This window comes from Nelumbo nucifera, chromosome 1, assembly GCF_055504915.1.
Source record: "Nelumbo nucifera cultivar China Antique chromosome 1, China Antique-T2T, whole genome shotgun sequence".
Taxonomy (NCBI): domain Eukaryota; kingdom Viridiplantae; phylum Streptophyta; class Magnoliopsida; order Proteales; family Nelumbonaceae; genus Nelumbo; species Nelumbo nucifera.
Genome location: NC_142649.1, coordinates 186,569,703 through 186,592,900, shown reverse-complemented (window position 1 = coordinate 186,592,900; position 23,198 = coordinate 186,569,703). Strand labels below are relative to the sequence as shown.

The 23,198-nt window shown below is 37.3% G+C and overlaps 1 protein-coding gene across 3 annotated transcripts; it reads left to right on the top strand.

The window, feature by feature from the left end:
• Nucleotides 1–1,333: 1,333 nt before the first annotated feature.
• On the top strand, nucleotides 1,334–18,281 carry LOC104596115 (DEAD-box ATP-dependent RNA helicase 8-like). 3 transcript variants are annotated; one of them, XM_019197569.2, is made up of 11 exons: nucleotides 1,465–2,183; nucleotides 4,788–4,848; nucleotides 5,068–5,302; nucleotides 8,618–8,856; nucleotides 14,821–15,072; nucleotides 15,143–15,323; nucleotides 16,506–16,594; nucleotides 16,679–16,752; nucleotides 16,851–17,015; nucleotides 17,297–17,510; nucleotides 17,940–18,281. In XM_019197569.2, the coding sequence occupies exons 1-9, from the start codon at nucleotides 1,948–1,950 to the stop codon at nucleotides 16,927–16,929; spliced, it is 1,446 nt and encodes a 481-aa protein (XP_019053114.1). In that variant the 5' UTR covers nucleotides 1,465–1,947; the 3' UTR covers nucleotides 16,930–17,015; nucleotides 17,297–17,510; nucleotides 17,940–18,281. The 3 variants fall into 3 exon arrangements, with proteins under 3 accessions (XP_010255444.1, XP_019053115.1, XP_019053114.1); XM_010257142.3 differs by lacking the exon at nucleotides 17,297–17,510 and having other exon boundaries at nucleotides 1,334–2,183; XM_019197570.2 differs by lacking the exon at nucleotides 17,297–17,510 and having other exon boundaries at nucleotides 1,454–2,183; nucleotides 16,692–16,752.
• Nucleotides 18,282–23,198: the final 4,917 nt, after the last annotated feature.

Sequence of the window (23,198 nt, the reverse complement as noted above, 5' to 3'; positions counted from 1 at the left end):
TCCTAAGTCAGTCAGGTGCGCCGCCTCAGGATACAGACTCCTTTGGTGTCAGGTACGGTTGTTCAGTTCGGCGGCCTGGAGACGAAGTGCCGGAGTGGTGTGCGAGGTGGTCTTGAGTTTGGATAGAAGTGTGGCCCGAACTGCCCTGGGGTGGGCCAGTTCGGGTTGTTGCCCTTTTGCGCTCATCGTAAGGCTCGGGGCCAAAGGGAGAGTTCGGTCTCCTTTTGGGGAGCTCGGACCGCTGGTTCCTCCTCTTGGAGCTCGCGCCTTGAGCGCACTGCCGTGCCGAGCTGTCGCTCCTGCCAGGTCACCCTCGGTTGCTTCCTCGTTGGGTGGCCAAGAGGTTGGGCCAAATCTTCCTCCATCAACATGCGAATGAAGTATGACAAAAATTAAGGGTAAGGGAAGTTTTAGATAATTGTCAAAAAAGTTGAGATCAAGACAATATGTAAATAATAAGGGTTGAATTAGTCAATTATCTAAACCATAGAGATACTTTAAGAAATTTGCCCACTTAGCTCGTTTCATTGAAACGGAAATTTCCAAACGGAAAAGTGCATTTTAGACCGGTAAAAGGTAATCCAGGAATTTTTGTACAGTAGATCCTTTACGTGATGTCACATGTCGACGGTCCAGATAGTTAACCGGTAGTGTTAGACAATTGTCAAAAACATTAAGAGTGTTTTAAGACGATTTATAAATAGTAAAGGTAGAGTTTCACAATTAACTAAACAGTAGAAACAGTTTAGGAAATTTGCCCTTTTAATAATATTTACTTAATAAAAATGAAAAAAAAAAATTAACAAGATAAACAAAAAAAAATGACTTGACCCAACTTTGTCCCAGCCAGGCTCGTGCGGTGGGCCATGCCAGGCTTAACCTTTGAAGGATTCGGGCTAGGCAAGCACGACTTGCCCAGCCTATGTGCCCCTATGTGCCAATACGGCACATCCCACTAAAGCACGGTCGACCAACAAAATCGTGAGGTGCTGTAAAAGCACTACCCACATTACATATAAAAATATATAGTTTTATATATTATTGGTATAAATAATAAACCCAATATTTCATATTTATATTAACTTATTAAATTTATATATAAAGTAAAATTAACTTTTAATTTTTTATTTTTTAAGAATGAAATGAAGCAAACTTGGATTAATCCGAATCCGATCGGAATCCCAAGATGGAATCAGGTTCGGACCCGGTAGATCCGGTCGGATTACAGACCTAAACCACATAAAGTTGCGTTGCGTTCACAAGCCGCAGGTGGGGCGGGTTAAAGTCGGTGCAACCCAAATCTAACTTCTAACTTAGAAGCGCTCGCCAAGACAAGAAATGATTCATTCAGGGGAAGGCATCGCCCGACGCCCATCATGAGCCATGAGCCATCACCATCGGTACCGGGTTTACACTTTTTACAGCAGCCAATTGGAGCAAAATATAGTTCGCAATTTAAGGCCACTCTACTCTCCCTCTTACGCCCCACAAGAAAAACCTTCGTTTTTCAAGAAACGGTCATTTTACAAAAACCCCCCTTCCTTTTCTTTGAGTCTTTTTCAACCGTCTCGCATATCTCTGACCTAGGGCATCCAAAGATCCTCGACCTTGACATCTTAACGCATATTTTTCTCTTTCATTTCTCGACAATCATCAGTTTCTTTCTCCTGTTTGCGTCGGATCTTCTGTTTCATGTCCCTCGATTCCTTCTATTTCTTAGCAATTATTTTAAATTAGGGATGGATAAATCCTCTGTCGCTCGCAAAAAATGGCCTTTTTGCCCATGATTTTTCCCTAATTCGAGTCCAGTCCTCCCTGGATCTTAGATGCATTCCACATAGTGTCGTCGATTGCAGTTTTTCTTGCGGCTGATTGTTTGCTGTCTGCATCTGTTCTTTTTGTTGTATTAAGATTGAGCTGTCTCGGTAAATCTGTTTCATTCGTCCAATGAATACACGAGGCAGGTATCCCCCTGGGATCGGCAACGGTCGCGGTGGGAATGTCAACGCAAACCCTAATTTTCAAGCTAGAAACCCTCAACAGCAGTACGTTCAGAGGAATACTGTGCAAAATCAGCAGGCGTTCCAGCAGCAACAGCAATGGCTGAGAAGGAATCCGATGGGAACCGATTCTAGTTCTAACGAAGTTGAGAAAACAGTACAGTCAGAAGCTGTTGATTCGAGGTACAGTTTTTCCTCTTTTTATTCTCGTTTGTTTTTCTTGTCTTGAAAAATTCAAAGTTAGTATGAAAAGTTCAGTAACAATTTGTTGAGCTTCCCATCACTTTTTGCATGGAAAGAGAAGAGAAACCATTGTTGTATCAAATGGGTTGAAACTTGTATCCTTTTCTGATCTAAACCTAATTGATGGGAACTCTTTGCCAAAAATTTTATGCCCTAGGAAGAATTAAACGGTCGCTATGAGCATAAAGTAAAATCAAGATGGAACTCATAAAGCACGGGGCTGCTTGTGAAGAAGGGAGAAGAAAATGGGTGTAATCTGTGAGCTTTTGTACATTTAGCAAAGTTAGTGACCACTTTACAGGGCTTACTGGTGCTATTGTCACGTTTTAAGACGTTTCAAGCTAACTCTCTTTTAAACAAGGAAACACCTTTTAACAAGGTCAATGTAACTCCAAGAACGACAAGGACTGAAGAAAGAGGGGAAAGGAAGTTTAATCTTTCCTATTTAGTTGATTGAAAGATAAGTGATGTATTGCTTTGCGTAAAAAAAGAAAGATTTTAGAACTCTGGAAATGAAATAAAGGAATTGCATTTTCTTACTTTATGGTCCCTGAGGTTTTCATCAGAAAATTGTAACTCTGCACTGTGGAGCTTGGCTGGCACTCACAAGAGAGGTTGGTGCTTTTTGATGACAAAAAAGTTTAGTATTTTTGACTACTATGGTGATGACATATTACTGATTCTGGTGACTTCTTTTGACTGAATTTGGCATTTTAATGACACAAATTTCAACTATGATGTTGACTTGATGAGATATTACAGATTCTGGTGACTCTGTTTGGATACCTTTTCTCACATGTTCTATGAGTTTATCTACCTTGCACCAAGTATTTCATTTGTGAATGAGACTTTTTTTTTTTTTATCATTTCCTTACTTTTATCATAAGATTTCCATTTTTGTGGGAATGGGATTTTCCCTGAAATTGAACTTGCAAAAGTTTCTTTTCTTACAAGAAATGTATGCGCTTACATATCCAGCAATGTGCTCATGGCTCTGAGGCTATCGCCTTTCTATTTACCTTTTCTCAAATTTTTGTGGTGTTGCTTGAAAAGTACCTTGGCAACAAGGATCTTATACTTACATTGTCATGTATAGGAGTCAAAAGTTAAAAAGGTTCCCATGGAGATAAGGTGCATTTGGTCATAAGCTGATTGGAGTATTATCCAAGTGGCAATACATGAGATGCTGGTTGTTGATTCAATTTCATTGTCAGTATTGTCATGACAAGCGTTTGGTTCAAATGCTTGTGGCTGTGCTTTGCAATGCTTTACTTATCAACCCAGAATTTACCTCAGTTTTCCCCTTTACTACATGGAATACTTACTTTTTGATGTTAGTAATGTTAAGAAGTTCTGTCCTTGTCCCAGAAGTGGAGCTCTAATTTTGTTACTACTCTAAGTTCTTTTATTGGATTGCTACTGTCAAGTTCTGATTTATCCAAGATTTAAGATACTAGTTGGTGATAAGAATCTCAGACAGTAGGATTAAAAATGCGGGATCAAACAAAAAATCCCTTAAAATATGAGTGTCTGTTTGCTAAATTATGTTGTTGGAGGGTGTATGATGCTCATGTTTTCCATATCCATTTCAGTGGCATTGAAACAACTACAAAAGGAGCGGTCTCATGTTTTCCATATCCATTTTAGCGGCATTGAAACAACTAAAAGGAGCAGTTCTCCATAGATATAGAAGATTAAGGGAAAGAAAGAGCATTGAACAATTAAATTTCAATTCCATACCTGCATGTTCTAAGATTTTGTTTTTGTTTGTAATGCCACTTCCTGTTTTAGTAAAGTTGCTTGGATGTTACTTGGAAAAAGAATTCATTAAATGTCTCTTGATAGAGTGCAACATTAGAATAAGATTAGTGTGGCTAACCTCAAATGGTTGTAACAGGGCTTTGTTTATTTGGATTGTATCCCTAAATATGTGGAAAAAATAGAGATATACAGGAGTGCAGCAAAGCCTCAAAAAAGACCTCTATGGTGCACTCAGGCCCCTTAACATTCAAATCAGCATTCCAATTAAAAATGAAATCTCTTCTGTTGAGACCTTTAAAAACTTAAAATGCAAATGACAATTAGGAAGCTACCGCCATCTGCACAAAGATGCATAAAAGGCCCTTTTCACCTTTCAGAAGTGCTGCTGACCTGCTGTTCCTTTCCTTCCAAATATTTCAATTCCAAATGGAATGTTCTTCCAGAGAATGTATCCTGTACAGCCCTTCAAAGCTTGTAGTTGAAAGAAAATTTCTGAACTTAGGGGGCATATGACGAAGAGGTGTCAGAGAGAGAAGGGAAAAATTACTACAAGGAAAGTAGAAACTTTAGACATGGTTAGAGACATGCCAAGTTTTACTTTTATGACTCTATTCTTGAGCTTTCTTTTTTATTGTAGTTAACGTTGATTTTGTCCCATAGCAGTATTGTACTATTGCTATACAACTCTGGTACTTTCACTGTCTATGAAGTATGAAGTGCATGATATTTTTGGTTGTTCACTTAAATTTAGTACTTATTCTTTTGTTTTCTACTCTATCATAGTTCTCAAGACTGGAAGGCACGGCTAAAGATACCTCCAAGGGATACACGCTATAAGACAGAGGTATGCATTAAGAAATGGAAATGATTATGCAATTTCGTGTTTTCACTTGTGTACTGCTTCATCCGTTCTTCCCCTTCTAAATTTCATTTACAAGATGTACATGGGCCCTTCTATTAAGTTTGTATGGTTCTCACTGTATGACCTTTATTCTGGGGATTAGCCATGATTCAAAGTATTTACTTTTGCATGCAGTCTAATTTATTTGTCTTATCCTTCCAGGATGTTACTGCTACTAAAGGAAATGAATTTGAAGACTATTTCCTGAAACGTGAGCTGCTAATGGGGATTTATGAGAAGGGGTTTGAAAGACCTTCTCCTATCCAGGAAGAAAGTATTCCTATTGCCTTAACAGGAAGTGATATTCTTGCTCGAGCTAAAAATGGTACTGGGAAAACAGCTGCATTTTGCATTCCTGCATTGGAAAAAATTGATCAGGATACCAACGTTATTCAAGGTGATTATGTATACTATTCAGTTTTTTTTTTTTTTCCTTTTTTTCCTCTTTGATAGTATTATCTAGTCTATACTATTCAGTTGCGATTGTCTTGCAAGAAAAACTGAGCTAATTGTGCATATTTAGATGTGTCATGACAGTATTTTGTTGGAAATAACTTACCTAGTTGAAATAATTAGAATACTTTTTTTCCATCCAAGGAAAGTGTTTCAATAACTTAATTGCATGTGATATATGTGTTAGAGTTAAACTGGTAATTTTTTCTTCTGTTCCCTTGCACTTGGAAAGGTGCAGGTCCTACTGTTGTGAGAGCAATGGCATTGAATATGGGCATGCTTGCTTCATACGATCAAAGTGTGGAGTTTTTCAAGGATACCCTTGGTTTTGGTGAAGCTAGTACAGTTGTTGGAGCAAGTGCAGTTTCAGGATTTTTTGCTTCAGCATGCAGTTTACCATTTGACTATGTTAAAACTCAAATACAAAAAATGCAACCTGATGCCAATGGAAAATATCCATACACGGGTTCTTTGGACTGTGCCATGAAAACTTTGAAATCAGGAGGTCCCTTTAAATTCTATACTGGATTCCCTGTCTATTGTGTTAGGATTGCTCCTCATGTCATGTTGACATGGATATTCCTTAACCAAATCCATAAGATGGAGAAAACTGTTGGATTGTAGTGTTCCAACTGGAGTAGATCTTTGACTGTCGTAATAATTTCCTCTTTCAATTGAAGTGGAGGCTGGTTTTGGCAACTGGGCAGCCTTCGACAGTTTCCATAGGAGTTTTTATTATTATGTGATGTAAAGGGTTAGATAATATTTCTTGGGAGCCGTAATGAAAACCATCCATAATGATTTTTGGGGGAGTGGGCATTTTATTGACCAAGTTTGTTGGTCATGGTCACGGTCGTGGTTTGAAGTCAATCAAATGATTTAAGATAACTCCCCCCATTCAAAATATGTTTTTGAGTGTACCAATCAATAATTTTGGAAGCTGTTTTAGCTCTACAGTAGACTAATTAATTTTTGTTCGTTTTTCATGGTAGTTTGATTGTATAAACTACTGACAACAAAATTTGTTCTGAAAAAGACACAGTAAGTTAAGATTTGATCTAAAAAAAACCAAGATACATATATTTTTGATTCATAACAATAAATTTTCATTAAAAAGAAATAGTCAATTGCAATGGTGGGGGAGGTAAACTCTCTAAACTCTCCCCCCAAAAGATACAACCTTACAAGGTAGCCCAGAGGAACTGATTCCTTCCCACCCCTTGTTTAACGGGTGCATCTGCAAATGAATTGGTACATCTTTTTACCCATTTCACTCTCACCTCCATACCTTGAGTTAGCCACGTGAAGTATCTTTATTCATTAGTTTAAGTCCTCAATCCATCATCTTCCTTCCCTAACCTATCTATTACCACTTTAGAATCTCCTTCAATGATTAACCTGTTAACACTTAATTCCTTACCCCTTTTCACACCTTCCATCAAAGCCATAATTTCTGCATGCAGCGAGTCCCCCATGCCAGTTGGGCCTCATAAAAAAGCTATGGCTAAACCTTCCCCTGTCCTAAAAACTTCGCCAATGGTTGATGGACCAGGGTTACCTTCAATGCTTCCATCAAATTTTAGCTTAACGAAACCTGCACAAGGTGGTGACCATAGAGGTTGAGCAACACTTCTGCTTGGAGCCAATGCTACTACTTCCTTCCAGTTGTTTAGCAGTGTCGTCCTTGAATATCTCTACTGTTTTTACCCAATGAACCACCCTAGAAGTGATCACTTCTATGATTGCCTCTCTACTTTTCTCTTTTACAGCAATTTTTTTTTGGTTTGTTTCCTCCCAAATTGTCCAACAAACCACTGATCTTGTGCATCTCCACAATATTCTTCCCCTCTTTTTTGTGCAGCTACCAAAAGTAGAGTCAAAGAGGCCTTGTAGACTTGGTGGGAAAGTCCACTTGCAACCAAACAAAGAAAGAAACCAAACCCAAATATAAGAAACAAAGGGGTAGGAGATAAATAAGTGGTAACAAGACTCACCATTTACTTTACAAAGAGTGCACTGGTTAGAAGACAAGCACCAAAAAGGCTTCTTTCATTGAAGTAGGTTGCAAGTGTTAACTCATTCCAAGAATATTCCCCCAGCAGAGAACCCCAATGAACCTTATGAAACATAAGGCTCAATGGTAAGTGATTATAGGAGGGTTTCTTGGGAAAACAAGGGGTTTCTACGGAGAATTTGTTCTTGGATGCTTTGTAATTTGTGTTATTTGGGGGGTCAGCACCTCTTTTTGGGTGGTTTGCAGTTGTATTTTCTTTAATTTTTATTAATGAAAATAACTATTTCCAATAAAAAAGTGATTGTAGGAGGGTGTATATATATATTTTTTTAAGTAGGGATTTTTTTTTTCCTTGGCTAGCACTTGATTTTTCCGTAGGGGCCAGTTAATTTCTTTTACAACGTACCTTTTTTGATCAACCAGATTAATCATAGATTCCCTTATTTTCATCATCACCATCACCATCCAAGCCTTATCCCAACCATATGTGGTTGGTGGCTACATGAATCCTGTTTTTCCATTTCATTCTGTTTAATGCCATACCCATTGTTAAATTATTAGCACTTACAATCATTTCTTACTCCTTTGACCCATGTCCTTTTGGTCTACCCCTATCCCTTCTAGACCCTTCAACTTGCAACAAATCACTTCTTCTATATATATGACCAGACCATTTTAGTCTAGTTTCTCTCATTTTATCATCTATTTGATCTTTTCCTAGGTTCCTTTGAATGACTTCATATCTCGCCCTATCCTTTCTAATTTTCCATTCATTCATCTCAGCATATGCATTTTTGCCACACTTATTTTTTGGACATGTTTTTTCAGTGTCAACACTCCGCTCCATACAGCATAGCAGGCCTTACAATTTTCTATAGAAATTTCCTTTTAATCTAAGTGGTATTTGCCTATGATATAAGATTCTGGATGCACCTATCCATTTTTCTCTTCCTGCTCTAATTCTATAGGAAACATCCTCCTCAATCTCTCTTGTTATGTATTATCAAACAGAGGTGCAGGAATTCAAAGGAGAGATTGAGGAGGATGTTGTCCATAGAATTGGAGCAGGATGGGCAAAATGGAGGGGTGCATCTGGAATCTTATGTTATAAGCGAATGCCACTTAGATTAAAAGGAAAATTTTATAATTGCATCAGCATTTTTCTTACATGGACAGTAAGTGTTGATTAATTTGTTGCTTAACCCTGATTTTGCTTTTTTTTTCCTTTTAATTACTGTGGTGCAGTGGTTATATTGGTTCCAACTCGAGAGTTGGCTCTTCAGACATCACAAGTTTGTAAGGAGCTTGGGAAACATTTAAAGATTCAAGTCATGGTCACTACTGGAGGAACCAGCTTAAAAGATGATATTATGCGTTTATATCAACCTGTCCATTTGCTTGTTGGAACTCCTGGCAGGATACTCGATCTTGCAAAAAAGGGGGTTTGTGTATTGAAAGATTGCTCGATGCTTATCATGGATGAGGTATAAATATAAAATACATAAAAAATTTCTAACAAAATCTGGTTATGTACACTCATATGACACAATTATCTATGTTGCCTAGGCCTCTAGGGTGTCTTGTGCTTGCATTCTAAGTGATTATTTATGGGTTAACTTGTAATAACCTTTTGAGTTAAATGGTGCAGTAGAATGGTCTTTCTATCAATTCTAATACACTTAAATCAACTCATCAAGGCCTTGTCCTAACTTCTTGAGTTAGGCGGTTAGCTACATGGATCTTGGTTCACCATTCCACCATCAAGATCAAGCAATTGGTGTTTTCCAGAACCAAGCTTGGATAGAATGTGCACTGATTCTGAATGCCTTGATACATGTTGCATGGAATTTTGTGAAGCATGTGAACAAAATCTCAATTTCTTGCACCAAAAGCTGGATGAGTTGCATTTTTCTTTTATATCATGAAAATTATTTATGAATAGTTTATACCACCAAGTTCCTTGATCCTTTTCCCCATTCTCTTAGCAACCATGTTACATAGGCATTGTCTTAAAATGGGCCTTATAATTCATTTCCCATTTGTATGTCCTTGTCTTAGCTAAATGTGTGAAAGACGCTTTGGAGCCATATGATAACAGCTGAAGTGGCTGAACTGATGACTTATTAGTTGTCTTTCAGTGGATAAAATAATTAAATAATAAAGCACACAAGGTTGTAATAATCATCCCAACTTCAGCTTCAGCCATTCTACAGTGGACAAATTCCTTAATAATTTATGCATTAAAAGGCAGATAAATAAGCCCAGAAACAGCTGTACAAGGTTGTCTCTATTTTCAGAACCACTGGGTGAAGGTGATTCTGTAAGGGCAGAGTTACTAGCAGCGGTACAGGGTATACAGATGGCTGGTCAAATTGGAGTGAACAATTTGTTAGTAGAAGGGGATTACAAGGTAGTAGTGGGTTGACTGATAAGCCTAGAAACAGCTTGTTGGGGCTACGATGATCTGTTAAAGACAGTTAAATGGATGATAAGAAATATGACTGTCAGGTTTCAGTGGGTCAGCAGATCAGCAAATGCAATGGCTGACTCTCTGGTCAAGCAAGGGGTGTCAAAGGGGAGATCTGTTTTGGGCTACTTTGTAATTGTGTTTCAGGCTTGGGCATGTTTAGTGTATATGGTTCAGTCCTCAGGGGAGGTAACATCTCGTGCCTCCTCCTAGGCTGATTGTATTTTCATTATTTGAATTAATAAAACTACTCTCATTTATCAAAAAAAAGGCAGATAAATAAGCCATTAAGTTCAGCCACGGTTATTATTGTTGTTTTTTTTTTAATTTTTTCTTTATTCTTTTTTTGGGGGAGAAGATAATTGTGTTCATTACATGGAAGTTATATTTCAAAAAAGTGAGTACATTAGAGGATGCAGAAGATTGCCCAATTCTATGGATAGTAGCCCTTCCGGTCCTATTTCAGAAGTATAATCCTTCAAGTCTTTAACAACTTATGGGGTCAGTGACACAAGTTCTCTTCTTCCATTCTGTTCTGACACTAATAATTTGTTAGTCTTTGATGAAAAAATGCCTCCCAATAATATAAGAATTGCCAATTTTCTGGAGAATGCCATCATAGTGATGGAAGGAGCAAGAATGCAGCGTATTTTCTGATGGAGTATATTAGGTGGTTAGGGTGGATCAAACCTTTTTTACAAATTTGTTATGGGAAAATTTTACCATACAAATCCAAGGATTGGACAGAATGATGCTTGGATTTCAGAGAGAGGATGTTTATGGGGATTATCATATGTGATTTGAGTGCAAGTTCTTTCTTTGATTACATCAAACATTGAGGCAAGGGAAATGTGTTGAGGTTTGAATTATTTTAGATGATTGTAAGTACCTTCTTGGCTTAAATCAACATTCCTCTTAACCTGGCTAGATGGTGGGTTAAAGTTTTGGTGATTTGGTCTTTATGCACAATGTAAGTCAAATCTGATGGGTATCAGGGATGTTAGGATAACATTTGCTGCTTGAAGGCATTCCAGAAATAAATGGACTTGGAATTTTCTTTGTTTTCTCCCTTATTTTTTCCTTCAAGATATCATGATTTCTTTCCATGGCTTAAAATATCTACATATTTCCTAATATTTTCATGTTATATTTCCATTTCAATGGATATCAAGGTGAAATTACTGGAATAGGCCTATTCCCCATTGCAAATTACTATTGCCATTGCCATATGGAGTATAAGAGATGGTATTATAGCATGATGAGTTGGCAATAGTATTACAAATATGTGGAGCAACAATGTTATTGCTTGCCTAGTAGACATGATCACTGAGACAGGTTGAAATTCTGCTTCAGATGTGACGTTAAATTTTAGTTTTGTTTCTGTAATTGATTACTTGGTTCATCTAGAAATGTTTGTACATTTTGTGAATTTAAATTTTGCTTGAACTTACTCCATTATGTAGTTTTAAGTTTTAGCTCTTAAAAGTCTACAGGGCAACTTTGCAAAATATTATTTTGTTTATTAACCTTTGTTTTTTTTTTGTTTTGTTTTGTTACAGGAAAATAATTTAAAAGCGTGCATCTATGTTTCTTTGTCATATCCAGTGTTTTAAAAGCGCAAGGCGCAAGGCGAGGCGTGTGCCTTTTTGAAGCAAGGCGCAAAAATACAAAAAAAAGCTAAAAAATAAAAAATGTCAAAAAATAAAAAAAGCCAAAAATTCAAAAAAATAAAAAATAAAAAAATTAAACATAATAGTAATAAAAAATATAAACTTAAATTTTAAAATAATGTTTTAAAAAACCTATTATCTAAAATTAAAATACATAAACATAAGATGTAAAGCATATTCATATGAGAATTTAAAAATAAAACCAAACATATAAGACATTTTCAAGCATGTAAAACCTCTATTCTCTTTTTTCATTCAATTGCATTACTTCAAGTAGCCAATGTGATGTAAAACATATTACGTTCCTAATTCTACGAGCCGCCTTTGTGCCACGCCCCTCGAGGCAAGCCCAAACAAGTCCGTCCACGTTAGGTCTTAAATTCATAGTTTTCACACAAAAAATAGTGATTCTATAATTTTAATTGCTTTTTAAGAATACATTTTATTAGGATGAATGAATGAACAACATTACCAAATTGGGGGGGGGTGTTCTCGGAGCTTTGAAAGGGCGCACGCCTGGGCTGAGGTGCAAGGCGCATCACCAGGCGTGTGCCTTTTGAAAGGGCTGCGCCTAGGACCTAGGCGAGGCGCATACCTCGAAATGCACCTCGCCTGTGTGCCTAGGCGTGCCTTTTAAATCATGGTCATATCATAAAATAACATTGTATTTTTTTTTTGCTGCAAACATTGTTTTTTTGCATATTTCATAATGTTTTTGCTATGTACAAAATTTTTACAATATTTATATATGACGTTTCCAACATTTTTTTAGACCTATTTCCTATATTTGGATGACAACATTTCCACTAACACTGACATTTCAAACCATGCTTATAGAGAAGGAACTTCAGATTTAAAAAAAGAAAATGGGGAGATTGTCTGCATGTATTAAGTGGTTTTTGATGCCAGATATGATGGGTGCTTTGCCAAGAGGGAAGAATCTGTTGTCAGGGGGAAGAACTGTTCCCCACTATTGATGCATTGCTCATTCATTGCAGCATATGGTGGCATGCTTTCAGGATGTTTGGGGTTTCCTTTGTGCTCCCAAATAATCTCAGTAGTCTCTTTGCATCTTGGCCTTCCAAATTTCTCTGCAAGAGGGTTCCATTTTATGGAAGTTAGTTTCAATTGCAGTGTGTTGGATTGTTTTGACTGAGTGCAACGATATTATCTTCAATAGCAGAAGCTTATCCTTGGAAGCAGTGATTGGCGAGTTGCAGAGAATGCTTTTTCTTTAACCCATGCTGTTAAGGAGTTTGTGGGTCTGTCTTCTAGTTTTTGCCCATTCTGGGATAGGATCACTAGGGATGATAATTTTGTAATTAGCTTTTGATCCTTAATCTTTTCTACTCCTTTTTGAGGGAATATCTCCCTATCAGTTTTATACAATTTCTATTCGGGGATTGTCAAGTAGTAATTAGGTGGTGGTTAGGCTTGAAGGTTTTTAGCCTCTTGGGCATTCAATGAGAGCAGAAAAGGTATTGTGCTGAAACATGGTAGGGGGGCAATGATTCTGTATGTGAATGTTTTATGACATTTCCTTGTTTTGTCAGCCATGGGCTATTCTATTTGTCCCTACTCCCTTGAAGTCTAATTCCTTTGAGTAGGGTTGCAAGTCGAGCCGGGTTAGGTCAGGTTGAGGCCAACCCTTGCCCAACCCTAAGTTGTAACCCTAACCCAACCCTAACCCTAACCCAACCCTAACCCTAACCCTAACCCTAACTAAATTCCTTCAACCCTAACCCAACCCAATATTGTTTCCTCATCTTATGTTTCCAAAGGGTTTTTTGTGTGGGGCATTTGGTTTATGACAGTAACAGGAATAATCATTTTTATTTGTTGACAATAGGAGTATCCATTGATCTGTTCAAACTTCAAATCCATTTGAAGATGTATAATAGGCATAGGTAGATTTTATGTGAATAAGGGTTCTATGAATGGGATTCAGAGAAGGGAGGGAAGGAGGATTTCAAGCATAAGAGAATCTGGATCTTTTTCATATAAGTAGATGGGTTGAATGGGCTCAAGAAGTCTCTGAAGTGGAGCTTGGTTCAAGAGAGGTTTAATGAATTGTAGGGTTAAGTGAGTTTATTTATTTATTTATTTTGAATAGATAGGCTTAGGGCTTATAACCCCCTTCTCCCTTTATCTGTCGTGGAGAAAGAGGACTACAAAATTGAAATAGAAGATATTTTTGGAGTGAGGCAGGGATGAGGAGAAAATGGATATTTCATTTGAACTGTTGAAGATGCTGAGGGCTATTTGTCTGAAGAGAATCAGAAAACTGGGCTTTGAATTGGGTTGTCATGTCTTTTAGCTGTAGCAAGATGCAGTTGGGGGGGGGGGGGGGGAGGGGACCTTTTTATTGTCCTGCTTTGTTTAAGTTGTTGAGACTCTTCCATCTTTCCCTTTCTAGTGCCTCAGATATTCTTGGGTGCTCATTTGGAACGTTCAGGTCTTTTGCGTATGACACGTATTGCCTTTCCTCCCCCTCCCTCCATTATAAATTTATTCTTTGTCAGGCACCTCATTACAAATCTCCTGTAGACATCTTAAATTGATTATTATATGTCTCCCTTGTTAATGTTTCTCCTCTTTCATGTGAAGCTGCCGTATTTCTCCATCCAATGTCAACAAAGATAAGCTAATCATATAAGAAAAATTTAATTAATTTCAATATGAACTTTTTTTTTTCGATAAGTACTAAAATTATTAATTGATTAATTAGATCACAGGATATACTTGACTACTTGTAAAAGGAATAGATAATGGAATATACAAAATGGAGTAGACATAAAGAATAATACAGTTTACCTCTACACCCAAAATGACATTCCATCTAAAAACAAAATTCCTTTGATGGCAACCCACAAAGCCCCTAAGAACTAAAGTTCAATCCATTGGTTTGAAAATTTAACCCCCTACAGACATGATATTGAAATTTATAAAATAATAAAAAATTCTAAACGAATAATTCTGTACTCCTTAACAACAGCATAGAATATCATTGGCAATTGAGTACCTTTTTTGTGACTCAATCTTCCTCTTCTTCTTTTCATGTTCCTTATTTGGGTGTTTCCATTTTATTTTTTGATCAATCTAGTTTGTTTTTTCCCATGTCTTACAAATCTACTGTGCACCATGTAGCTGGATTATCACTTTCCTTAAATGGGGAAAACTAAGTGAAGAAAAGTTAGTAGTAGTCTTGTACTGTTTTATCAAATGTCCTTTCTGATGGTTTTGATGCGTATGTGTTGATTGTCTTGGAAGATTTTGTTGACACTTTTGCTTTGTTTTGTTTCAAATTCTAGGCCGACAAACTTCTGTCTCCCGAATTTCAACCTTCAATAGATCAGCTAATTCGTTTTGTGCCAGCAAATCGGCAAATTTTGATGTTTTCAGCAACATTTCCCGTAACTGTTAAGGATTTCAAGGATAGATATTTACAAAAGCCATATATCATTAATCTCATGGATGAGCTCACTCTAAAGGGTATAACACAATATTATGCTTTTGTTGAAGAAAGACAGAAGGTCCATTGTCTAAACACACTTTTCTCTAAGGTTTGTTCTAAACTGATACATGTCCTGTATATTTCCTGTTTATGGATTTAACAAATATGTTTACTTCCAGCTTCAAATCAACCAATCAATAATATTTTGCAACTCGGTGAATCGGGTGGAACTGTTGGCAAAGAAAATTACAGAGCTTGGTTATTCTTGCTTCTACATTCATGCCAAAATGTTACAAGATCATCGCAATCGAGTATTTCATGACTTCCGTAATGGTGCTTGCCGGAATCTTGTTTGTACGGGTATGTTCTTACCATTTTTTAAGTCTACTTGAGTGTTTGCAATTTACTTCTTTAATCTGAATTGTGAATCTTATTCTGATTATTTCAAAATGCTTGCACTTTTTTGATGGATACAAAAGCTGACATTTTCTTATTGATTTATTTATAAGATAAAAGGTCCTTGGAAATTTCTTGTTAACATTGAGTGAAGCAAGTTTCATGTTGGCAGTTTGCTTCTGTTAGATACTGGTTGAGTACTTGAGTCTTGCTCTTGCAGTATTCAAAACATAAATCATCAAACATGTGTACTTTGTGTTTCTTTTTTATATGTATGTTTATCTATATTTTAGTCAACAATGGATTCTGATTATTGACCTGCAGAGATGGAGAGGAAATGAAGCAGAAAGGAGAGAAAATAAAGAGACAAGAGAAACACAGAAGGTTAACATGGTTTGGTTTGAAAGCCTAAATCCAAGGAAGAGGGAGAAATTAATCAACCCGATAGAACTAAAAATAGATGTCCATGAGCTCAGTCAGTCTCTTTCTCTCAAACCTAACCCAGACAATGCCCAAAATTACTAATAGGCTTCTCATAATCCCAAAATTACTCTATAACTCCACCAAATGTAATAAAGTTACAAGAACACCCTTATGTACTCCAACACTGATATGCTGCTGTCACAGTAGATTTCTCCTTGTATTACTAATCAGAAAAAAATCCTACTTTTATTTTTGATTGGAAATGGTAACTTTCATTAATTCTTTAATAAAACTTATTACAAACTGTCACCTTCAAAAATCCTACTAGTATTTGTGTGAGGGCTAGTACCTGTCTTTTGATCACCTATAGGTTCTAGATCCTATTTCTCCAGTACTTAGCTTATATTTGTCTGACAGCTGGAAACAGTTGCAAATATTTGTACTCTATCTGCTGTAGCGTTTCATCCATTTACTGGTAAAAACAGGGCTAAGGAGAATTTAAGCCTGCAGCCACAAGCTAGAATTTGAATGGAATCCTTGTGCACTTAATCAAGCCTAAAATACAGCATGATGATATTGCTCTTTGATCTCTCTTAAGGCTATAAGGTCCTCCAACCCCAAAACTAAAACTTCAGCCTTCTTATTTTTTGGAAATAAATCAGAAAGTACAGAAAGATTTATTGCAGATGCTAATCTTAATTTTTGTTTAAAATCTTTTGGTAGATTTATTTACAAGGGGGATAGACATTCAAGCAGTAAACGTTGTTATCAACTTCGATTTCCCAAAGAACTCAGAGACGTATCTGCACAGGGTATGTTAAAATCCCTCACAATGGGTGGATCTTTATGAAAGCGTATTCCTTTTCAATAATGTATGTGAATTTAACATTATTCAGGTTGGTCGGTCAGGACGATTTGGGCACCTAGGGCTAGCTGTTAATCTGATTACCTATGAGGACCGCTTCAACCTGTATGTATCGAAGTTACCCTATCATTATCAACTATATTGATGAATCCTTCAGTGTGATCTTTTTTTTCCCCTGATTGCACATACTGGTTGTATTACAGGTATAGGATTGAGCAAGAGCTTGGTACTGAAATAAAGCAAATTCCTCCGCAAATAGACCAGGCTATTTACTGCAGGTGACCTGTGATAGTAGCTTCTGCCCTGTGGTCAACAATGGTGAGTAAATGCAAAAGATATGGCTACGTCTACTCGCTGGGGCTTGCAAAGTAAGTTCTTGTTATCTAATAAATATGTTCTTTTATAATAAATATTACAGTTGGACATTCCATCTTTTTAAAGTATGTTGAACATAGTCTTTTTCTATATGCATTATGATTGTTAATTTGAAGGCATGATTTTATTTCTGGGACCCTTCTAATTTCTGGCAAGGAGGTTTGGTTTTTGTTATTTTTTGGGGGTACGTGTATTTTTCTACATGAGGTAGCCCAGATAGCTGATTTGCTTTGCGACCGACATCTTGCCCGGTGCATTTGGATCTGCCTTCCAGGTTGTTGAAGAGCCTCCAATGCATTGGGGGCTGGGGCTGATTTGTAAATGGACATGGTATGCATGTCAATTCAGAGTTTTCATCGGATGTGTGTTCTGGATTGATTTGTCAGCCCATCATGTAGGGGAAAAGGGAGACTAAAGAATCTGAGGAATATGTTTGCAAAACCTTCGCTGATGTTTTGTTCTGCTAGCAGTTTTCTGGATGCACCTCAGTATGTCATACCTCTGCTAAAGCATTGTATTTTCAAGTTGGTTTTTTAGCTGTTGTCTATGCTGTATAAGAATTTGTAGTCGATCCAATTACTTATTGGTCTATGCTCCTCTTTTTTGATGTTTGTAGTCCATGTCATATTTCCTACCAAGAACGAAAAATTTTCTGCTTTATTTCTAGATGTTAATATACATAAATACATACAAGGATCAAAATTTCATCACGTATCGGAGCCTTCCCAATACGCCCCTAGAGGGGGTGTTTTGAGTCGGCAAGTGGTTCAGAGGGTAGACCGGCCTTAAACCGGCCCCTGTGGTATATACATATTATTATTCGGTGGCTCGTTCTAGATGAGTAGATGCTAATATTGTTGCACATCTTGTCAGGCTTCTAATTATAGCTTATGGTTCTTTTGTTTGGCTGTCTCTAGGTTCTCTTAAGCTTTATTGTCCAAGAACATTTGTTTAACACTGCAACTGGACTGTTTTGAAGATGGGGGTGTAGCACATGCAACCTTCTGATGGAAACTGTATTGGTTATCATAGTTTCAATCTTCTGCTATTCTTCAAAGTTTGTAGATTTTCATAATACTATATATTTCGTAGGCTGGGAGAAGCTTTAGAATGTTTTGTTGATCCAAAGGATTGGATTTTGTTATCCTGGGTTAAGCCACATCTGTGCTTATGTTAGCTCAAGTATTATTGGCACTAGGCATGCTTTTGTTACTTAAATTCGACATATTTTACCATAAGATTAAGATTCCCCTTTTTGACGGATGCTTTATTATTATATAAATATTTTAGTGATTTAGCCCCCCCTCCCCAAGAAGATTTGGGTGGCGTTTGGGAGTGTCCTATGCATTTGGGCCTGGAAGCAGTTGGATCCAAGTTTGATTTTTGTTAATATTCGGATGGATTTCCTACATACCTCACTTTTTTGATATCACATCTGCGCCCCACATGCACATCTCAGCGTGCATTTGGAACGTCTCCCGAAGTTCAGTGGGAGATGCTTCCAATACACGGTTGGTATATGCTGTAGGGCGCAGATGTGAATTCCACTTTTTTCTACTTTCTTTGCTTTTTAGTTAATATTCGGATGGAGAAAATTCCTTGAAAACATTTTTTTTCTACTTAAAATAGGCTATACGAATTATGCTTTACATTTTTTTTCAAAGGCAAAAAAGCTATTGGAACAAAATAAAGGATGGATGGAGGCTTGTACTGATTCATTTATTGGACGCATTTTTTGCCTTTTCCTTTCTTCAGTGAACAAAAATTGTCGCCACGGCTATCTAGATTGCAATTGATATTTGTGTTACCTACGTGAAAACATCTCAGTTGTCACCCACAAGTCCACAACATCTCTTTGTCAATGTGTGGTTGAAGTGTTTGTAGGTAGCTAGATCCGAGCACCGCTGCCATGGGTTGATTATTGCCTTATTGGAGTCCTATAGACGTACAAACCGGATTCCCATGAGTGATACTCATGTCAGTAGGATAATGAAGTCAAGGCAATATGGTGCCGGGAGGGTAATATACGGTATACCTACCACCGGAAAAAAATGAGGCTATTATACCGGAAGGACTTTGACCGATCAATACCTCCAGTGAATTTTGACGAATACCCATGCGATTGATTACCGTATGACACCAATTAATTGGTTATCAATTTCATTGGTATCATGCTCTTTTGTTTCATACTCGGACTAGACAAGGAATTAGAATGTAAGCATTGCATGTGCTGACTCTGGGATAATTAATGCTGAAACCTTGCTGAAAACCCCAATTTTATTTCAGCATCTATATAATAACTCTCTCCCTTGTGCCAGCGGTCCAAATGGATGGGTTAGGGTTGGATTTGGGTTGAAGACGAACCCATCCACCTACCACCCAAACCCAAGGTTCAAACTTTAAATTTAAGCAAGTGAATCTTTATTAAGGAAAAAATTAGTTTTCAGTTTCTCATAATGCCATGTATCATCACTATATTAGTTTAGTCCAAATACAAAATTAAACTCGATTAAGAATTACATATTTTTTTTTAAGAATTACACAATTTTATGTGATTGCCCTAAATGGGTACCCATCAACCAACCTGATCAAACCCTTTTTGGTTGACCTATAGGGTTTGGGCAGATTATTAGCGGATGGGTTGGATGTGTTAGGGTTGTAAATGGACTTTGAAAGTCTGAAATCTGATTTGATATCATCCAATTATTTCGGATACAGATCTTAAAACCTGAATCAATTAATAATGGGATTGGATGTGGATTTTATCCCATCGGATCCCATTAAGATCCAAGTTCATTTGAAAATCATTAACACAAAACAGGCCATGTCAGCAGGCCTTCTTTCTCCTCTCCCTAACCATGCCTTCTCCTTCATTGAGTCTCTCTCCTCATTATACCCTTCCTAGGCTCTTAACCCTCTTCCTCTCATGTCACCACATCAGCAAGGCCTCTATCTGTTAGATAGTGTATGCCCTTAGCTCCAATCGGAATGATGTACATTATGACATTTATTGTAAATGAATAAAGTACAAATTTGATTCATGTTATTATGGTGTGTTTCTGTGTAATACCCTTAAACTGGATACATGAGATTCGTGTTAGTTTAAAATCTTCATAGCCGTTGGATATATCTGGGGAGATTTATCTTGCCAAGGCAGACACTGATGTGTCGCCAAGTTGGTTGGGGTGGTTTGTCTCAGCTGCCAGGGTGAGACCTGAGGTGCATGTAGTGTGGGTTTTCTTGAAACCCTGAACCAGACCAGAACTCCAGTATTGCCCTATACCTTAGAGATAGATGGGAAAATTGGAATGTCACACCTGACCCCTAGACTCGATTATGATACTACACTAGGTGTCGGATTGGGCTGTCTTGATATGCCAACCAGTGAGATCCTTAAAGGGGGTTAAAACCTGGGTATGTTGGGACAGTCTGAGAATTCATCTGAGTGGGTGATCATAATGACATGATCAGCCCCTTTGTCGGACAAAGTGAATGATCGGGGATGCACTCTCTCTGATGGAAACCTAAACTACCAGCAGTTGATTTCAACCGTTGAAATTTGTTTTGCAAATTATATTTATATGGTTTCAAAATGTTTGCAAAAGGTTTTAATTCCCAGGATCCATGTGAGTAGAGAGTGCAGCACTATACTTTGCAGCCGAGGGAGAGGTCCTCTCTTGTCGGGCAGTGTTTGATCATTATGGCCTGAGAGGTTAAGTGTAAGACCATTGAGGGTAATACCTGATGGGCTAATCTTGCATATGCCCACAGTCCTTGGGTTTTTATAATGTGACTTGACCCAATGACCATTTAGTGTAAATGTTGGGCCCATTAAGAGCCCATGGTGATAGACTCAGGGGTTCACTGTCTCCTACAGTGAATTCGGCCAGGCCTTATAACAGAGGCTATGCTGAGCCCATGTGTCTGATGTGTAGATCAATGTTTGGGTCCTACACCATACAAGATAACCAACTAGGCAGCAGTTAGGAGGCTAAGTGAGTAGATGGACTTAATGGGCCTAAAGCCCAATTCGAACTGGCTTAATGAGATTAATTAAAAGATGGCGGTTCTGAGATTTAGATCAGCAGATAGGATAAGGGATTATCCCTATCCACTCAAAGAGTCTACACCCCAATAAAGATTTGGATCAGGAAACTTCTAATTAGATTAGGAGGGCTGATCTTTATCTACAGATAAGATAAGGGATCTTATTTCTTAAAGAGAGTCCAGATCCAAATACAAGATTTGGATTAGGAAACTCCTAATGGGATTAGGAAAACCTCTCTTTAAGGCTATAAATAGAAGAGCAGGGCGAACCTCCAGATCATCTGACCGACTGCTGAATTGTAGAGAGAGACAACACAGTTTGAGTGCACTATCTCCTTCTCTCCTGCTCTTGCCGCCATACCAGTTCGATCTCCACCTGTGGAAGCGATCAAAAAGGGTTCTTGATATTACCTTTTGGTTGAAAAGGTAATCTGAAGTCGTGCTCACTAGCCCTCTATCAGATTCTTGCTGAAGAACCATCATGCTGATTCTGCTTCATCCTGTTCCGTGTCATCTTTGGCGGAAACAGTTTTTGGATTTTTCCTTGGGCGTGAACACCTTCATTGGAGGTTATTACTACTTTGTATCAGGTATATCCCTCCACTCCTTTTTGGTTTCAGATTTGGTCTGGTTTGGGTTCAAGATTGATCATTGAAAATGTAGTTTTCTAAAATAGGGAATGTGATTCCCACATGGGAGAGTGAGAAAATTTTGAAATTTCGCCCAACCTTCTTACAGGGTTCGACCATCCATATGATGGATCTCTCATCCCTTCACTATCCTTCCCCCCCGCCCCACTTTATTGGATCAAGTTGCACTTCAAAATTGTGATACACTCAAACCCCTCATATTTTAACTTTTTTTTAGAAAATCAGTCAAATCATTCCCGTTCGGGAATATTATACTTCGCTTTCATCCAAACCATTAGCTACATTTAGGGGTGGCAATTTATCAATCCAACCCACCAACCCACCCGACCCACCCAAGCAATTGACGGGTTGGATTGTAACCAAGGTTTAAAGTATCGGAAATGTAAGGTGTATCATAAAGGTAAATTGCCACCCAAACAATAATAAAAAAGGAGTTTTATGTGAGTATAATTAATTTATTTAAACATAAAAACTATTCTTTAATGATTTATATAAAGTATCGGGATATAATTAGTAACCATTGAAAAATAATAGAATAACTAAAATGTGTGTGTATATATACTAATATTTATTAGTTAATATTTTTTTGAAGTCATTTATTAGTTGGGTTGGGTTGGTCAGGTTGAACGTCAGGTTGGGTTAGGGTTTAGAACTTAGGGTTGGGCTAGGGTTGGCCTCAACCCGACCTAACTCGGCCCGACTTGCAGCCCTAAAATAAGTAATTTTTATTATCTCATAAATTAAGTAATAAAAAATAAAAATATAGAATTTTTTGTAAATTTTATAGAAAATTTTGAACATGCATTAATATTATATATTCTTCATATTAAACAAAAATATGTTTGAAAAATAAGAATTATTGTTAGTAAAGATAGAAATGGCTAAAATACAAAGAAAAAAATGAATTAATGTCTTAATCATAGTCAATTTTTCTGGTTAAATAGGTTAATGATTCAACTAGTAAGGTCATTTGGTTGCTGACTATCATCATCATCATCATTTGATATTGGCACATGCAACACACACGTGCACTTTTACTAGTACTTTTAAAAGTATGAAAAACCCCAAAAGCATGAAGTTAGGTTTTTATACCTTGTGCTTTTGGCGAAATTGTGTTTTTATTTTCCTGCAAATAGGTGGTCACGTGTGACCACCCTTTGATAAAACTACCGACCTTACCTCCGCTCGCCATTTCTAGAGTTGGACCGTCGTCACCAGTCTCTGACCCCAAAATCATTGGAAGCGGTCATCGGAAGTAAAAGCAGACATGCTTTTGCCAAATAGAAAATGACACTTGTTTTGGAAAACATACTTTTCTAAAGTTTTTATTCAAACGATTTTCAAAGCAAAAATACCAAAGTGAAAGTATTTTATGTAATTTATACTTTAATATTTTTAAAGGTATATTACAAAGGCCCCCCGTACTATGGGGTTAGTGACAAAGACCCCCTGTACTTTTTTTCTTTTTTTTGCAACAAA

Excerpts from the sequence above, each read along its gene's own strand:
- LOC104596115 (XM_010257142.3), top strand. The coding sequence starts at position 1,948 with ATGAATACACGAGGCAGGTATCCCCCTGGGATCGGCAACGGTCGCGGT. Across the intron at positions 16,595-16,678 it reads CAGAGACGTATCTGCACAGG|GTTGGTCGGTCAGGACGATT; the intron begins GTATGTTAAAAT and ends AACATTATTCAG. Across the intron at positions 16,753-16,850 it reads TATGAGGACCGCTTCAACCT|GTATAGGATTGAGCAAGAGC; the intron begins GTATGTATCGAA and ends GTTGTATTACAG.